Source organism: Balaenoptera ricei, chromosome 13, assembly GCF_028023285.1.
Source record: "Balaenoptera ricei isolate mBalRic1 chromosome 13, mBalRic1.hap2, whole genome shotgun sequence".
Classification (NCBI taxonomy): domain Eukaryota; kingdom Metazoa; phylum Chordata; class Mammalia; order Artiodactyla; family Balaenopteridae; genus Balaenoptera; species Balaenoptera ricei.
The window spans coordinates 26,600,375-26,618,481 of NC_082651.1; the positions used below are offsets into that span (position 1 = coordinate 26,600,375).

The following is an 18,107-nucleotide window of genomic DNA, read 5'->3' on the forward strand; positions in this document are numbered from 1 at the left end:
GCAGGATTGTAGTTTTTCTTGCTTCTGCTCTCTGCCCTCTGGTGGTTGAGGCTATCTAAGAGGCTTGATGGGAGGCTCTGGTGGTGGGTAGAGCTGACTGTTGCTGTGGTGGTCAGAGCTCTGTAAAACTTTAATCCACTTGACTGTTGATGGGTGGGGCTGGGTTCCCTCCCTGTTGGTTGTTTTGCCTGAGGCAACCCAACACTGGAGACTACCTGGGCTCTTTGGTGGGGCTAATGGCAGACTCTGGGAGGGCTCAGGCCAAGGAGTACTTCCCAGAACCTCTGCTGCCAGTGTCCTTGTCCCCACAGTGAAACAGAGCCAGCCCCCGCCTCTGCAGGAGACCCTCCAACACTAGCAGGTAGGTCTGGTTCAGTCTCCCCCAGGGTCACTGCTCCTTCCCCCGGGTCCCGATGCACACACTATTCCACGTGTGCCCTCCAAGAGTGGGGCCTCTGTTTCCCCCAGTCCTGTCGAAGTCCTGCAATCAGTTCCCACTAGGCTTCAAAGTCTGATTCTCTATGAATTCCTCCTCCCGTTGCCGGACCCCCAGGTTGGGAAGCCTGACGTGGGGCTCAGAACCTTCACTCCAGTGGGTGGACTTCTGTGGTATAAGTGTTCGCCAGTCTGTGAGTCACCCACCCAGCAGTTATGGGATTTGATTTTACTCTGTTTGCGCCCCTCCTACCGTCTCACTGTGGCTTCTCCTCTGTCCTTGGACGTGGGGTATCCTCCTTGGTGAAGTCCAGTGTCTTCCTCTCGATGGTTGTCTAGCAGCCAGTTGTGATTCTGGTGCTCTCGCAAGAGGGAGTGAGAGCACATCCTTCTGCTCCGCCATCTTGGTTAGTCCCTCCCACTTTATTCTTTTTAAACTTATTTTATCCATTCTAGTTCCATTGCATTTTTATATCAATTTTAGCATAATCTTATTTATATCTACAAGAAATCTTGCCGGTTTTTTCATTTTGTTTTGTTGGTTTTGGTTTTGTTTTGGCTGGGATTTCAATAAGAATTGCATTATACTTTATATCACTTTGGGGAAAATTAGTATCTTCACTATGTTGAGTCTTTCAATCCACAGCCATTGTCCCCTTTCATTTATTTAGATCTTTGATTTATCTCAATAGCATTATGTAGTTTTCAGCATTCAAGTTCTAATTATGTTATGTTACATTTATATCTAAGTGTTTCATTTTTTGAGCAATTGTAAATGGTATTGTATTTTTAATTTCAGTGTCCACATGTTCATTACTAACATATAGAAATAAACTTGATTTTTGTATATTTTCTCTGTTTATCTTGCCTGTGACCTTGCTGAACTCACTTATTAGTTTTAGGGGTTTGTTTCTGTTGTTTGCTTTTTTGTTTTTGTTTTGGGTTTTTAGATTCCTTGGTATGGTCTATGTAGACCATCATGTCATCTGCAAATAGGGACAGTTCTGTTTCTTCTTTCTGATCTGTATCTGATCTATACCTAAGGATCTATAGCTATAGCTCAGTCTGCTTTCAAGATTTCTTTCTTTGTTTTCAATTTTCAGAAGTTTAATTAAAATGCGTTTTGGCATGACTTTCTCTTTTTTTTTGATAACAGCTATTTTTATTTATTTGTTTATTGATGTCTAAATTTTTTTTAGAGTATAGTTGATTTACAATGTTGTGTTAGTTTCAGTTGTACAGCAATGTGAATCAGTTATATATATACATATATCCACTCTTTTTTAGATTCTTTTCCCATATAGACCATTCCACAGTATTGAGTAGAGTTCCCTGTAATATACAGTAGGTCCTTATTAGTTATCTGTTTTATATATAGTCGTGTGTATATGTCAATCCCAATCTCTCAATTTTCCCCTCCCATCCCTTTCCCCCTGGTAAGTTTGTTTTCTACATCTGTGACTCTATTTCTGTTTTGTAAATAAGGTCATTTGTACCTTTTTTTTTTTTTTAGATTCCACATATATGTGATATCAAATGATATCTGTCTTTCTCTGTCTGACTAACTTCACTCAGTATGACAATCTCTATGCCCATCCGTGTTGCTGCAAGTGACATTAGTTTGTTCTTTTTATGGCTGAGTAATATTCCATGCTATATATGTACACATCTTCCTTATCCATTCCTCTGTTGAAGGATATTTAGGTTGCTTCCATGTCCTGGCTATTGTAAATAGTGCCGCAGTGAGCATTGGGGTGCATGTATCTTTTTGAATTATGGTTTTCTCTGGATATATGCTCAGGAGTGGGATTGCTGGATCATATGGTAGCTCTGTTTTTCATTTTCTGAGGAACCTCCATACTGTTCTCCATAGTGACTGTACCAATTTACATTGCCACCAACAGTGTAGGAGGGTTCTCTTTTCTCCACACCCTCTCCAGCATTTATTGGTTGTAGATTTTTTGATGATAGGCATTCTGACCAGTGTGAGGTGTAGTTTTGATTTGCATTTCTCTAATAATTAGTGATGTTGAGCATCTTTTCACGTGCTTTTTGGCCATCTGTATGTCTTCTTCTGAGAAATGTCTATTTAGATCTTCTCCCCATTTTTTAATTGGGTTGTTTGTTTTTGATATGGAGCTGTATTACCTGTTTGTATATTTTGGAGATTAATCCCATGTTGGTTGCTTCATTTGAAAATATTGTCTCCCATTCTGAGGGTTGTCTTCATTTTGCTTATGGATTCCTTTGCAGTGCAAAAGCTTTTAAGTTTAATTAGGTCCATTGGTTTATTTTTGTTTTTATTTTCATTACTCCAGGAGGTGGATCAAAAAGAATCTTGATGCAACTTATATCAGAGAGTGTTCTGCCTATGTTTTCCTCTAAGAGTTTCATAGTATCTGGCCTTACATTTAGGTCTTTAATCCATTTTGAGCTTATTTTTGTGTATGGTATTAGGGAATATTCTAATTTCATTCTTTTCCATGTAGCTGTCCTGTTTTCCCACCACCACTTATTGAAGAGACTGTCTTTTCTCCATTGTATATTCTTGCCTCCTTTGTCATAGATTAGGTAACCATAGGTGCGTGGGTTTATCTCTGGACTTTCTATCCTGTTCCGTTGATCTGTATTTCTGTTTTGTGCCAGACCATACAGTTTTGATGACTGTAGCTTTGTGGTATAGTCTGAAGTCAGGGAGCCTGATTCCTCAGCTCCGTTTTTCTTTCTTAAGATTGCTTTGGCTACTTGGGATCTTTTGTGTTTCCATACAAATTGTAAAAATTTTTGTTCTAATTCTGCGAAAAATACCATTGGCAATTTGATAGGGATTGCATTGAATCTGTAGATTGCCTTGGGTAGGATAGTCATTTTGACAATGTTGATTCTTCCAATCTAAGAACATGGTATATCTCTCCATCTGTTTGCATTATCTTTGATTACTTTCATCAGTATCTTATTGTTTTCTAAGTATAGGTATTTTGCCTCCTCAGGTAGGTTTATTCCTAGGTATTTTATTCTTTTTGATGCAATGGTAAATGGGATTGTTTCCTTAATTTCTCTTTCTGATCTTTTGTCGTGGTGTATAGGAATGCAAGAGATTTCTGTGTATTAATTTTTTATCCTGCGACTTTACCGAATTCACTGACAAGCTCTGGTAGTTTTCTGGTAGCATCTTTAGGATTTTATGTATATAGTATCATGTCATCTGCAAACAGTGACAGTTTTACTTCTTCTTTTCCAATTTGTATTCCTTTTATTTCTTTTTCTTCGCTGATTGCCATGGATTGGACTTCCAAAACTATGTTGAAAAGAAGTGGCGAGAGTGGACATCCTTGTCTTATTCCTGATCTTAGAGGAAATGCTTTCAGTTTTTCACCATTGAGAATTATGTTGCTGTGGGTTTGTCATATATGCCCTTTATTATTTTGAGGTAAGTTCCCTCTATGTCCACTTTCTGGAGAGTTTTTTTTTATCATAAATGGATGTTGAATTTTGTCAAAAGCTTTTTCTGCATCTATTGAGATGATCATATGGTTTTTATTCTTCGGTTTGTTCATGTGAGGTATCACATTGATTGATTTGCATATATTGAAGAATCCTTGCATCCCTGGGATAAATCCCACTTGATCATGGTGTATTATCATTTTAATGTGTGGTTAGATTTGGTTTGCTAGTATTTTGTTAAGCATTTTTACATTTACGTTCATCAGTGATATTGGCATGTAATTTTCTTCTTTTGTGATATCTCTGTCTGGTTTTGGTAACAGGGTGATGGTGGCCTCATAAATTAGCTTGGGAGTGTTCCTTCCTCTGCAATTCTTTTGGAAGAGTTTCAGAAGGATGGGTGTTAGCTCTTCTCTAAATGTTTGATAGAATTCACCTGCGAAGCCATCTGGTCCTGGATTTTTGTTTGTTGGAAGTTGTTTTAATAACAGTTTCAGTTTCAGTACTTGTGATTGATCTGTTCATATCTTCTATCTCTTCCTGGTTCGGTGTTGGAAGGTTGTACTTTTCTAAGAATTTGTCCATTTCTTCTAGGTTGTCCATTTTATTGGCATATAGTTGCCTGTATATAGTAGTCTCTTATGGTCCTTTGTATTTCTGTGGTGTCAGTTGTAACTTTTCCTTTTTCATTTATAATTTTATTGATTTGAGTCCTCTTTTTTTCTTGATAAGTCTGGCTAAAGGTTAACAATTTTGTTTATCTTCTCAAAGAACCACCTTTTATTTTCATTGATCTTTTGTCTTGTTTTCTTTGTCTCTGTTTCATTTATTTCTGCTCTGATTTTTATGATTTAATTCCTTCTACCAACCTTGGGTTTTGTTCTTTTTCTCTGCTTTAGGTGCAAGGTTAGGTTGTTTATTTGAGATTTTTCTTGTTTCTTGAGGTAAAATTGTATTGCTGTAAACTTCCCTCTTAGAACTGCTTTTGCCATGGTGTCCCATAGGGTCTGTTTATTTTTAAAAATGAATTATTTAATTCATTTTTGGCTGTGTTGGGTCTTTGTTGCAGGCTTTCTCTGGTTGCAGTGAGCAGGGGCTATTCTTCATTGCAGTGTGTGAGCTTCTCATTGTGGTGGCTTCTCTTGTTGTGGAGCATGGGCTCTAGGCAAATGGGCTTCAGTAGTTGCAGCACGTGGGCTCAGTAGTTGTGGCTTGCAGACTCTAGTGTGCAGGCTCAGTAGTTGTGGCACATGGGTTTAGTTGCTCCATGGTATGTGGGATCTTCCCAGACCAGGGATCGAGCCCATGTCCCCTGCATTGGCAAGCAGATTCTTAACCACTGTGCCACCAGGGAAGTCCCATGTCCCATAGGTTTTTAATTATTGTTTTCATTGTCATTTTTCTCTAGGTAATTTTGGATTTTCTCTTTGATTTCTTCAGTGATTCATTGGTTGTTTAGTAACATACTGTTTAGGCTCCATGTGTTTCTGTCTTTTACAGTTTTTTCCTGTAATTGATTTCTAATCTCATAGCATTGTGGTCGGAAAAGATGCTTGATATGATTTCAATTTTCTTAAATTTACCAAGGCTTGATTTGTGACCCAAGATGTGATCTGTCCTGGAGAATGTTTCATGTGCACTTGAGAAAAAAGTGTATTCTGCTGCTTTTGGATGGAATGTCTTATAAATATCAATTAAGTCCATCTGGTCTAATGTGTCATTTAAGGGTTGTATTTCCTTCTTCATTTTCTGTCTGGATGATCTGTCCTTTGGTGTAAGAGGGGAGTTAAAGTCCCCCACTGTTACTGTGTTACTGTTGACTTACCCTTTTATGGCTGTTAGCAATTGTCTTATATATTCAGGTGATCCTATGTTGGGTGCATATATATTAGAATTGCTATGTCTTTTTCTTGCATTGAACCCTTGATCATTATGTCATGTCCTTCCTTGTCTCTTGTAACAGTCTTTATTTTAAAGTCTATTTTGTCTGAAATGAGTATTGGTACTCCAGCTTTCTTTTGATTTCCATTTGCATGGAATATCTTTTTCCATCCCCTCACTTTCAGTCTGTATGTGTCCCTAGGTCTGAAGTGGGTCTCTTGTAGACAGCATATATATGGTTCTTATTGTTGTATCCATTCAGCAAGTCTGTGTCTTTTGGTTGGAGAATTTAATCCATTTACATTTAAGATAATTATTGATATGCATATTACTATCACTATTTTCTTAATTGTTTTGGGTTTGTTTTTGCAGGTCTTTTTTCTTTCCTTCCTCTTTTGTTCTTTGCTCTCTTCTCTTTTGGTTTGATGACCATCTTTAGTGCTGTGTTTGGGTTGCTTTTTCTTTTTTGTGTGTGTATCTATTGTAGTTTTTTGGTTTGCATTTCCCAAGAGTTTTTTTTTTAATTAATTAATTAATTTATTTTTGGCTGTGTTGGGTCTTTGTTGCTGTGCACCGGCTTTCTCTAGTTGCGGTGAGCAGGGGCTACTCTTCATTGCAGTACATGAGCTTCTTATTGTGGTGGCTTCTCTTATTGCAGAGCATGGGCTCTAGGCACACAGGCTTCAGTAGTTGTGGCATGCAGGTTAAGTAGTTGTGGTTCATGGGCTGTAGAGCACAGGCTCAGTAGTTGTGGCACATAGGCTTAGTTGCTCTGTGGCATGTGGTATCTTCCTAGACCAGGACTCAAACCCATGTCTCCTCCATTGGCAGGCGGATTCTTAACCACTGTGCCACAAAGGAAGTCCCTTGCATGAGGTTTTAATATAACAGTCTTTATTTATACAAGGTTGTTTTAAGTTGCTGGTCTCTTAATTTCAAATGCAATTCCCATTTCCTGCATTTGTACTCTTGTCTTCTTACTGTTGCTGGTTTTGATATCATATTTGTGTATCGATGATTTCCTGCTGTTACTGTGTGTTTGCTTTTACCAGTAAGCTTTCCCATTTGTGATTTTCTTGTTTCTACTTGTGGCCTCTTTTTTTTTCTCTGCCTAGAGAAGTTACTGTTTCATTCGTCATAAAGCTGGTTTGGTGATCCTGAAGTCTCTTAGCTTTTACTTGTCTGTAAAGCTTTTGATTTCTCTGTTGAATCTGAATGAGAGCCTTGCTGGGTAGAGTATTCTTGGTTATATTTTTTCCCTTTCATCACTTTAAATAAATTATGGCACTCCCTTCTGGCCTGCAGAGTTTCTGCTGAAAAGTCAGCTGATAACCTTATGGGGATTCCCTTATATGTTATTTGTTGCTTTTCCCTTGTTGCTTTTAATGTTTTGTCTTTGTATTTAATTTTTGTTAGTTTGATTACTATGTGTCTCAGCATGTTTATCCTTGGGTTTATCCTGTATGGGACTCCCTACACTTCCTGGACTTGGGTGATTATTTCCTTTCCCATGTTAGGGAATTTTTTGGCTATAATCTCTTCAAATATTTTCTCAGGCCCTTCTTTTTCTCTTCTTCCTTGGGACCCCTATAATTCGAATGTTGATGTATTTAATGTTGTCCCAGAGGTCTCTGAGACAGCCTTCATTTCATTCTTTTTTCTTCATTCTGTTCTGTGGCAGTGATTTCCACCATTGTATCTTCCTGCTCACTTATCCATTCTTCTGCCTCAGTTATTCTGCTATTGATTCCTTCTAGTGTATTTTTCATTTTAGTTATTATATTGTTCCTCTCTGTTTGTTCTTTAGTTATTCTAGGTCTTTGTTAAACATTTCTTGTATCTTCTTGATCCATGCCTCCATTCTTTTTCTGAGATATTGGATCATCTTTACTATCATTACTCTGAATTCTTTTTCAGATAGATTGCCTATCTTCTCTTCATTTAGTTGTTCTTGTAGGTTTTTACCTAGCTCCTTCGTCTGCAACATATTCCTCTGTCATCTCATTTTCTCTAACTTATTGTGTTGTGTTCTCCTTTCCACAGGTGGTAGGATCATATTTCCTCTTGCTTCTGGTGTCTGCCTCCTGGTGGGTGAGTTTGGTCCAGGGACTTGTGCAGGCTTTCTGGTGGGAGGGCCAGGTTCCTGCCTCTGTTGGGTGGAGCTGGGTCTTGTCCCTCTGGTGGGCTGGGCCATGTCAAGCAGTGTGTGTTGGTGTGTCTGTGAGCTTATTATGACTTTAGGCAGCCTGTCTGCTGATGGGTGATGCTGTGTTCCTGTCTTGTTGGTTGTTTGCCCTGAGTTGTTCCAGCACTGGAGCCTGCAGGCTGTTGGGTGGAGCCAGGTGTTGGTGCCAAAATGGGGATTTCCAGGAGAGCACATGCCAATTAATATTCCCTGGGGCCTCTGCTACCAGTCCCCTTGCCATGCAGTGAGCTACTGCCAATGCCTGATTCCCCAGGAGGCCCTCCAAGACCCCTAGGTAGGTGTAACCCAGGTTCCTATGGAGGTACTGCTTTGTGTTGACACCTTGTGTGTGCCCTCCAAGAGTGGAATCTCTGTTTCCCCCAGCCCTGTGGAGCTCCTGCACTCAAGCCCTGCTGGCCTTCAAGGTTAAATGCTCTGGGGGTTCTCCCTCCTGATGCCAGACCCTCAAACTGTCTTGGAGAGCTATTTTTATATGGGAAGGTCCTTATGTAGCCTTCGTTGGTTTTATATATATATATATATATATATATATATAAATTTTTTTTGGTCCAAGGTCTGGTTTTAGTATGGATGACTGCCATCTCTTTCCTCAGTGTATGCTGGCTGTTATCCCCCTGAATAAGAGGTTTGACTGGTGTTGTCATGGCCAGATCCTGCCCTGGATATGGAGTGCAGCCTCCCTTTTGCTCTGTGATTGTCACTGCCCTGTCAGGGGTGTGGTCTGCTCCTTACTTTTTGGAGTAGAGGACCCCAGATCTGTTTCTTAGCTGTGATTCTGATCTTCGGTGTGAGGTAGGTGGGATTGGAGCACTCCCACTGGGAGAGAATCCACTGAATATTCCTCCTCTGTAGCTGTTTACCTGTGAGTGTGCTCTGTTGTGTCCCCTTTCATTCGTTGTGTAGGCACACAAGGTACATTGTTGTTGGCACTGCTCTCGGTCCTACCTTAACTGTGGGTATGCCGTCAATAGGCCCTGGTGATTCTCATGTGTTGTTTTCACCAGGCCACCATCACAGATCCACTGAGGTCAGGTCTCAGGACTGCAGTAACTGTGTACCTGGACCTGCTATGGAGGCAGCTCAGACTCTGGCCTTGCTCATCCCCTGTATGTGCCCATAAAGCCCACAGGTCCTAAAGCCAGACCCGTCTCAGCTGCAGGAGCACTTGTCCATTTGGATGTTCTGCAGACACTGAATTTAGGAAGCTGTCTGTGGAGGTCTAACTCCGCAATTTGCACAGCCACAAGGAGAGATTTCAGCTCTTCTTCCTTAGTCACAGAACCCCTGGGGCTCAGCTGCTGTTTCAGCCCCACCTCTGAGTGTGGGCCACCCACCAGCCTCTGCTCCCGAGGCTGCCAGAGCACACGATCCTGTCAGGTGGGAGGGACCCGAGGAAGCACTCCAGGTGAGTGGGCCACCCAGGCGATTGGGGTAAGCAAATTACCCAGGCGGGGTGGGGGCAGAGGAGGCAATGGCCGGAGATGTATGAGCCTGATCCGGCGTGAGCCCTCCCTAGTGCCTGTGGAGGCAAGGCCAGCACATGAGGAGAGAGGCTGCAATGGCGACCCTGCCCTTTGCACGTCACTCAACAATGGTGCTTTTCTTCTATCGTGGTCCAGGCTTCCTCCAGGAGCATTCCAGATTGCAGAGCTCCTCACTCCCATCCCCTCAGGCTGTCTCCTCACAGCCAACAGCAGTGCCCTCCCCGGGTCTGCTCCCCAAACCCCACGTTTTAGCACCCAGCCCCCATCCACACTGATGGACACATGTCTCAGGCTGGGGCATGCAGGGCTGTGGCATGGACCGTCTGGGTAGGTCTCAGTCTGTCCTTCCTGCCACAGACCGGTTGCTGTGCTCTCCTCCAAGCCCCCGAAGCTCCCCTTCTGTCCCAGGTGATCTCCTCACTGGTGAGGGGGCTTCCCCAGATGCAATAAGCTCTCCTCATCTTCAGCTCCCTGCTAGGGGTGCAGGTCCCATCCTGCTTCCTCTCCTCTTCCTTTTCCCTTCTTCTTTCTTTCATCTTACCTGGTTACACAGGGATTCTTTTTGCACTTTTTGGTGTCTGAGGCGGTCTGCTAGTGTTCAGCAGGTGTTCTGTGAGAACTGTTTCATTTGTAGATGTTTTCTTAATGCATTTGTGGGAGAGATGAACTCCACGTCCTTCTACTCCTCCGCCATCTTGATCCTTCGGATTGACATGGATTTCTTTGAGTCTATCCTTTTGAGATTTGGTCAGCTTCTCATATCTGTAGATTTTTATCTCTTCCTAAATAGGGGAATTTTACAGATATTATTTCTTAATTTTTTAAAACACTTTTTCATTTCTGCCTTTTTCCTCTCCTTCTTTGATTCTAATGACACGAATGTTAGATCTTTTGTTATAGTCTCACAGGTCCCTAAGGCTCTGTTCAATTTTTTTAAAATCTATTTTCTCCCTATTGCCCAACTGAGTAGGTTCTATTGTACTTCCTTCCAGTTCACTGATTCTTTCCTTTGTCCTTTCCACTCTACTGTTGATCTCATTTACTTAGTTTTTAATTTTGGTTATATTTTTCAATCCTAAAATTTTCATTTTTTTCTTTATATCTTCCATTTCTTTGCTAAGGCTTTCTATTTCTTTGCTGAGGCATTCCATTTTTTAAAATTCATTTCAAGCATATTCATTATTGCTGTTAGAAGTGTTTTTTATCATGACTGCTTTAGAATCCTTGTCAGATAGTTCTAACATCTCTGTCATCTTGGTGTTGGCATCTATTGACTGGCTTCTTATTACTGTTGGGTGAGAATGAGAGTTCCAGATCCCATGTGGTCTCCACTGACATGATGTTGGTGATGGTGGGGCTTCTAACCACTGAGGTTGGTGAAAGTCCTGACTCTTCACTAGGCCTCCTATTACACTACTCCAGCAGGGAGGGAGAAGAGCTGGGTGGGGTTGAAGTCCAGGCGTCCTGTGTGTTCTCCACTGATATTGCCAGGAAGAGTGGCTCATTACCAGCTGTCTGGGATGAAAGTTCCCGTCCCTACTTGGTCTTCTCTAATGCCACTCTGATGGGGACGTTGGGGTGTCTTCTTTTAGTCTCTTGAGGATGGAAGTCTAGGCTCCCCACTCAGCCTTTGCTGTTATGGGTGTAAGCTGGGGCCACAGTTTTTCCTATGGTGTTTGGCTGGGGTAGAGTAGTTATTGTCTAAGAGTTTTCTGTCTCACTAGACCGTCCCTTAACTGGTCTTTTGACTAGAGAACATGCATTTGGTGGTTTTTTCTTTGTTTTCTTTTGTTTTGGTCTACAACTGTTAGGTTTGGTTTCTGGGTTACTGACTTCTTCAGCAGCTTCATCCCCATTTTATTTCAGCCATCTTGGTTTCAGGTACTTTCATCCTTTACCTGGACTATTGAGTTAACCCCTAGTGAGTCTTTCAGACTGTAATCTATAATCTCTGACTTCTCCAACATAGCCTCCACTTCTGCCAGTGTTTTCTTCCTAGGGAGCAGAACTGACCATGTCACCCTTCTGTTAATTACATTGTTCATAAAATAAAATTCCATTTCCTTTGTAAGGCACTGCAGATCCTCCAAGGTCCAATTCCAACTTTGCCTTTCTATCTTTAATTTCTAGTAAATCCTTCTGCCTACTCTTTTGCTCTAGACATGCCATATACCTTACCTCACATTATTTCTTTTGTCTCTAGCACATTTCTTTACTCTGGGAAGTATGGTTTAGAAGTTAAAAGCACTAGAGATGGGCTGCCTGAGTTTAAATTCCATCTCCAATATTTTCTAGCTGAGTGATCTTGTATAGTACTACCTCTCTGTGCCTCAATTTTCCCATCTGAAAAATGAGAATAATAATGACACAGGATTGTTATAAATTAATATTCTTAAATTAAATATTCTTAAATATTCTACATAAAGCATTGCTTGGTTACAGAGGAGGGTCTCCATAAATATGAGTTATTAGTATAATTTGTATTAAATTAATACTCAGTAGTTCAATTTAAATCTTACCTCTCTATGAAGTTTTTATGAGTTCTGCCCACTGCTCTCCTATTATTGGAATTAATTACTCTTTCCCATCTGCACCCACGCCACTTAACTTACATTGCTTTTATACTTCATTCTGTTTGCTTAGCTAGGTTGCAGATCTCTCTCACTAACCATGTTTGTTCATTTTTAGATTCATTCAGTCAATGGAAGCATTCACTATGAGTCAAACATTAGATCACAGAGGTGTCTAAAACATTGACTCATATCCATGACAGAATTTATTTTAAAGAACTTATGTGCTCAGGCACTGTGCTAGGCAGCATAAATGGAGAAGGATGGGACATGAGATCCCTAAGGATTGAATGGTGGTAAAAAAAAAATGGAGAGAGGAAGTATAAGTTTAGCAGGGAGGCTGAATAAAGGGAAGGTAATTTAAGGGTGAGAGCAGGACTTCCCTGGTGGTGCAGTGGTTAAGAATCCACCTGCCACTGCAGGGGACACGGGTTTGATCCCTGGTCTAGGAAGATCCCACAACTAAGCCTGTGTGCCACAACTACTGAGCCTGTGCTCTAGAGCCCATGAGCCACAACTACTGAGCCCGCATGCTGCAACTACTGAAGCCTGCGTGCCTAGAGCCCATGCTCCACAACAAGAAAAGCCACTGCAATGAGAAGCCTGTGCACTGCAACAAAGAGTAGCCCCCACTCGCCACAACCAGAGAAAGCTTGCGCACAGCAACGAAGACACAACACAGCCAAAAAAAAAAATTTTTTTTAAAAGGGCGAGGGCAATTAAGCAAGTTTATTGTGGATAAGACCAGCAAATTGAAAGAGAGAGATTTTGACAGTGATTAGGAAAGAATGAGAAAATGTTTGAAAGAGAAAGACGTGTGTGTATACATACATGTATGTGCACATATATGCATGTTTTTGCATAAACACATCTCGTGTGTATATATGTAAATATATGACATATATACATACCTCACACACACACGGAGGTGGGAGAGAGAAGGGAAGGAGAAAGAGAGAAACTGCAAGTTTGAGAGAGAGAATTATACACATATATAATCTCTCTTTCTCTCCTTCTCTCTCTGTCTTTCTGTGTGAATAGTATATAGTAAAGTATATCTTTCTATCTGCCTACCTCTGTATAGATAGAGATGGAGATCAGTCAAACAAGAAAGGTAAAAGAAAGATGAATCACTGATGACAAGAAATCTTATAGGAAGAAGGAGGAAAAGATTTGATCAAAAGCACAGGTAAAAACTCCCTTAGAGAAATGTAGGAGGAAAGTCAGGATCAGATGGAAGAGAAGGGAGTTACAGTTCATGTAAGTTGGCTGCTGTTTCCTCTGGGAAGATGGGAAGCACAAGAAGGGTGAGGATGGAGAAGGGGGCTAAAAGAAAGGGGTAGTGGTTTGGTACATTTTTTCTTGGAAATGAGAAAGGACAATGCAAGGGACTTAGAAGTTTTCCTAGCAACATAAGGGCCTCACTGAGGGTGTAAACCAAACATTTACAATGGTGCTAATACGAATGATTTTTTTTTTTTTTCAGAAACACTTAGCCTTTGGACAAGAAAGCTGGCAGGTGAGGGTTCGAGCGGTCTTGGGGCTACGCCTGGGGATGGTGGGAGGGCGGCAGAAAGGTCCTGGTAAGAGCCAAGTGTAGTGTAGTTATAGTAGCCAGGCTGTGTAGAGAAAAGTGAATGGAGGATGAGACTTAACTGGGTGAGCTGGAGAGTATAAGAAGCTTGAGGAACCAGAGAGGTTGGAGAGCACATTTACTTTGATTCTAGGGGTGAGAGTAGTAGGAAGACAGAAAGATCTGGTTGAAGAGTGGGATTTCTGAGTGTGAGTCATTCATCCAACAGTCACTGAACATCGGCTTTCTCCATTTACTGTGGGAAGCTCTAGGAACAAAGAGAAGAATGGAGACCAGGTGGTCCCTGCCCTTAAGGAGCTCACAGCCCAGACTTCAGAGGTGGTGCCTTTCTAAGCGAAAACAAAGTCCAGGATATGTCCTTGGAAATGGTTTACTGCAGTGGGTTGGAGGGGAGGGTTGGTGGAGCAAAGGAAGCTACACAGCTGGTAGGCTAGCATGTTGGATGTGTCATCCATAGGTGTTTATCAGTCCTGTAGAGAAAGCCAGGGTTTCGCTCTGCTCAGTCATTTCTCCAGGGCCATGTGTATCCTCTTACCATCCTGTGAGGTGGGAGCTATTTTTCTTTTCTTTTTTTGGCCATGCTGCGTGGCTTGTGGGATCTTAGTTCCCTGACCAGGGATCGAACCCGTGCCCCCACAGTGGAAGCACGAAGTCCTAACCACTGGGGAAAGGAAGTCCCCAGGGAAGTCCCTGGGAGTTATTTTTCCATTCAAGCTTTTGCATCTCAGACTCCATGTGACCACACTGAGGTCAGTCCTTGCATGGTTTTCTTTAGTGTAGAGTGGAGAGAGAGTGGGACTGAAAGAACTGATTCCGTGCTTTGTTGCATGAGTCTCTAAAGAACTACTGATCTTGTGCTTTTTTGCCCTTACCAGTAAAATGGAGATAGGAGGATGCCACAAATACTTTGTGAGGCAGAGGCAGCTGGGATAAGTAAAGATGTAAATAAATAAGCAAAAGTCGGATGCTGCAGGAGCTGTCAGGAAGCAGTGATGACGAATGAGTGTGTATGCATGGAGCAAGGGGACTGCTTAGGGCTCTGGGACCTCTGTGACTGATTTCATTTTTTTCTACACAATTCTAAATGAAACTGGCAACCTAAAGGAGCTGTGTGTAATCTAGGTCTTTCAGAGACCCCTGGTGGCTTCTCTAGCTGGGTTGAACAGAGGCCTTGAGATTTCTTGATGGAAGATACAGGCTGTGGGAATCCACTTGGCAGCATGTCCAGGCTTTTTGTGCCCACAGAGCTGCATGAGACTTCATTTCATGGCCCATCTGGGCATTACTATCTGGAAACTAAAATTCCTCGCTTCCTGTTCCAGAGAGGCTGGCTTGCAAACTTCACTGATGAGGAGCCACACAGGAACCACTGTAGCTATTTTGTGGGTTTTGGCTGACAGGAGGGAAGAGGAAGCATACATCTTTTGATTTTTTACCCTTAGCTTCCCTTTTTGCTCTGACCTTGGGAGGTTGGTTTCTCTGGCTGTCTGGTTCAAATTCCAGATTAAACTCTGGCAGTGGACTTTATCTTTTCAGGGAATGCTATTTCATATCTTCAGGGGTCCAGGCAAAGACCACCAAGGTTTCTCTGCTAAGCAGTTCATAACAACACCAGGTCTAAGGCATGATGTGATCTCTCAGCCATGTGATGGCTCTCTGATATTTTTTAGGCCATTTTTCTTTTCTTTCAGAGCTTGAGAAGCCAACTGAGGCCAACCAAGTTTCAGAGCTTCTACTGTCTGATACTAGCATCTCCAAGGATGAACCATTCTAACCAGATACTCCTCTACTCTTAACAGTACACCTCTCCCCAGGTAGCTAAGGGGATAATAAGATTTTTTTTGTTTTGTTTTTCGTTTATGTTTTTTTGGATGTGCTGCCTGGTACGTGGGATCTTAGTTCCCCGACCATTGATTGAACCGGCGCCCCTTGCATTGGAAGCGCAGAGTATTAACCAATGGACTACCAGGGAAGTCCTGATAATAAGACTTTTTTACGAACCTTTGCACACCGTGTGATGAGATAGTCATCTGCATGATGGCTTATATACCAGGGATGCGCACTGCTGCTACTGAAATATAAGATGAAATGTACTATCACCAGGCATACTTCATTTTGTATATCCAGTGGTTACACTCAGTATAGGTGGGTAGACTCAAGGTTCCAGAGAACATGAATTTGCAGCACTGGGAAATAAGTTATCTGTAATATGGAAACCAGTGAAAATGGCATACAATGCATGCAATTAGTCATTCAGTTTAAGAGATGGTGCTTATAAGCCAGCTTGTCATCTTCATCAGGAGGCCAGCATGTGTACAGGAAGACAAAATTCTGAGAGGTAGGTGATGGAAAGAAGCTGTCTCTTCAATTGTGCCACAGGTTTTCAGTAATTAGGTGAAGGAGCTTTGGATCATAGATGAAAGAAAGCTGTCAAAGAGTGAGAAATATAAGAATTAGTAGGTGCTGTCCAAAGAAAGTGTGCTGCAATGCTGGTTTACTGGCCCTAGAGTGTTCTCTAGACATAATTTTCCCCTAGAATGGTGTGGGATTAATCTAATGGATAATCACAGGGAGAAAACCCTGGTTTTGAAAATATATGGCTGCTTAGTTGTAATTCTGCCCTAGCCAAGGTAATCCCCAGGGTCAACTTGTCTAGAAGAGAATCTGATCTAGATCTTATGCCAGGTGGCTCTCCAGTTATGAATTAATAAACTGGTATTGGTTGATGTTGTATCTTCTTTTTTCTTTCTTTTTTTAAAAATAAATTTATTTATTTTATTTTTGCATTGGGTCTTCATTGCTGCACTTGGGGTTTATCTAGTTGCAGCAAGAGGGGGCTACTCTTCATTGCAGTGCATGGGCTTCTCATTGCAGTGTCTTCTCTTGTTGCAGTGGCTTCTCTGTTGCAGTGGCTTCTCTGTTGCAGAGCACGGGCTCTTGACACGCGGACTTCAGTAGTTGTGGTGCATGGGCTTAGTTGCTCTGCGGCATGTGGGATCTTCCTGGACCAGGGCTTGAACCCATGTGCCCTGCATTGGCAGGCAGATTCTTAACCACTGCGCCACCAGGGAAGTCCCCTGATGTATTTTCTTGAGGGCTTGGTTGATGTGATTTGTTCTCCCCAAGTCTATTTACTTCTGGTCATGGAACATTGAATTGGTGGCCCAGAGCTTGGACCTGTGGTGTCCTGAGCAAGGCCGCTAGGAGCTGCCAAGCAGACCTCTCTCTGACACCTTTCTCGCTGTAATGGTGATGTGCATGAGGTTCACAAACACTGAGAGTTTCTTAAGTTGATCAATGAGGTAATGATGTTTGTTCTAGAACAGGGTTTCTCAACCTTGATGCATTAACATTTGGGGCCAGATAGTTCTTTGTTGTGGGGGTGCTGTTCTATACATTGTAGGATTTTAGCAGTATCCTTGCCTCCTACTAGATGCCAATATCAACCTCCACTGCAGTTGTGACAACCAACTGTACCCTGGGGAGCACACTGCCCAAGGTTGAGGATCACTATTTTAGGAACTAACCAGTGATAAGGAATTTCCTTGAGGACTAGAGCACAAAATTTCACTTGTAGGTGGATGAGTTCTTCATGCTCCTTACCTTTATATTGGTTAAGTGTATTAGGGTTCTCCAGAGAAACAGAAACAGAAACAAATATATATATATATACTTTTACATAAATATATAACAATAGATTATTATTATTATGAAGAATCGGCTCACATAATCATAGAGGTTGAGAAGTCCCATGATTTGCCATACACAACCTTGCAACATGGAGACACAGGAAAGCCAGTGGTGTAGTTCAGTCCAAGTCCAAAAGCCTGAGAACCAGGGGAACGAATTGTGTAAATCTCAGTCTGAGGCCAGAGAAGACAAGATGAGATGTGATGCTCCAATTCAGCAGTGAGGAAGGAAAAAAGAGGCAAGTTCCTCCTTCCTCTGCCTTTTGTTCTATTCAGGTTCTCAATGGATTGGATAATGCCCATTCATACTGGGGAGGGCAATCTACTTTAGTTAGTCCACCTATTGCTAATCTTATCTGGAAACACCTTCATAGACACACCCAGACATAATGTTTAATCTGGACATCCCGTGGCCAGTCAAGTTGACTCAAAATTAACCATCACAGTAGGAGATGCAGAAATGTTTTAATTACAGGGCAAATCACCAGTGGAAAGTGTCTAGAACTACCTGGAGTTGTTTCATCACTATTAAGGGAGGGCTCAGGGAGAGGGTTTGGTAATAGAGTTTGGCTCTGGGAGTCATCACTTATCTTACTTCTGCAGACCTTATCTCATTGGCAGCTGCCCTGAACAGAATCTCATATGCTGAGTCCTGCCCTCTGTCTCAGTGTCCTCATGAAGGACTTGCCTTCCTACCCTAGATCAGATTTATAAACGATGCATTAAGTGAAACTCCTCCTAAGCCTATGCTGTTATAATATCTGAGTGCTCAGGCTGAAGGGGATCACAGAGGTCAGGCAGAGC

General features: G+C 41.9%; 1 protein-coding gene across 12 annotated transcripts in view; it reads left to right on the forward strand.

Annotated features, from left to right (window-relative positions):
• The window catches only part of EVA1A (eva-1 homolog A, regulator of programmed cell death), an 82,734-nt gene that overhangs the window by 32,178 nt on the left and 32,449 nt on the right, over positions 1 to 18,107 (forward strand). For 5 of the 12 annotated variants that reach the window (XM_059942386.1, XM_059942384.1, XM_059942383.1 and 2 more), the window contains 2 exons: positions 13,507 to 13,539; positions 15,306 to 15,428. The exons of 3 other annotated variants lie outside the window; for them this stretch is intronic. Coding sequence is in view for 1 of the 9 variants with exons in the window: in XM_059942395.1 (XP_059798378.1) it covers positions 13,507 to 13,539 (33 nt within the window). In the remaining 8 variants the exon portion in view is untranslated. The remainder of the gene's footprint in view (positions 1 to 13,506; positions 13,540 to 15,305; positions 15,429 to 18,107) is intronic. 4 more of the 12 variants (XM_059942395.1, XM_059942393.1, XM_059942387.1 and 1 more) reach the window with 1 other exon arrangement.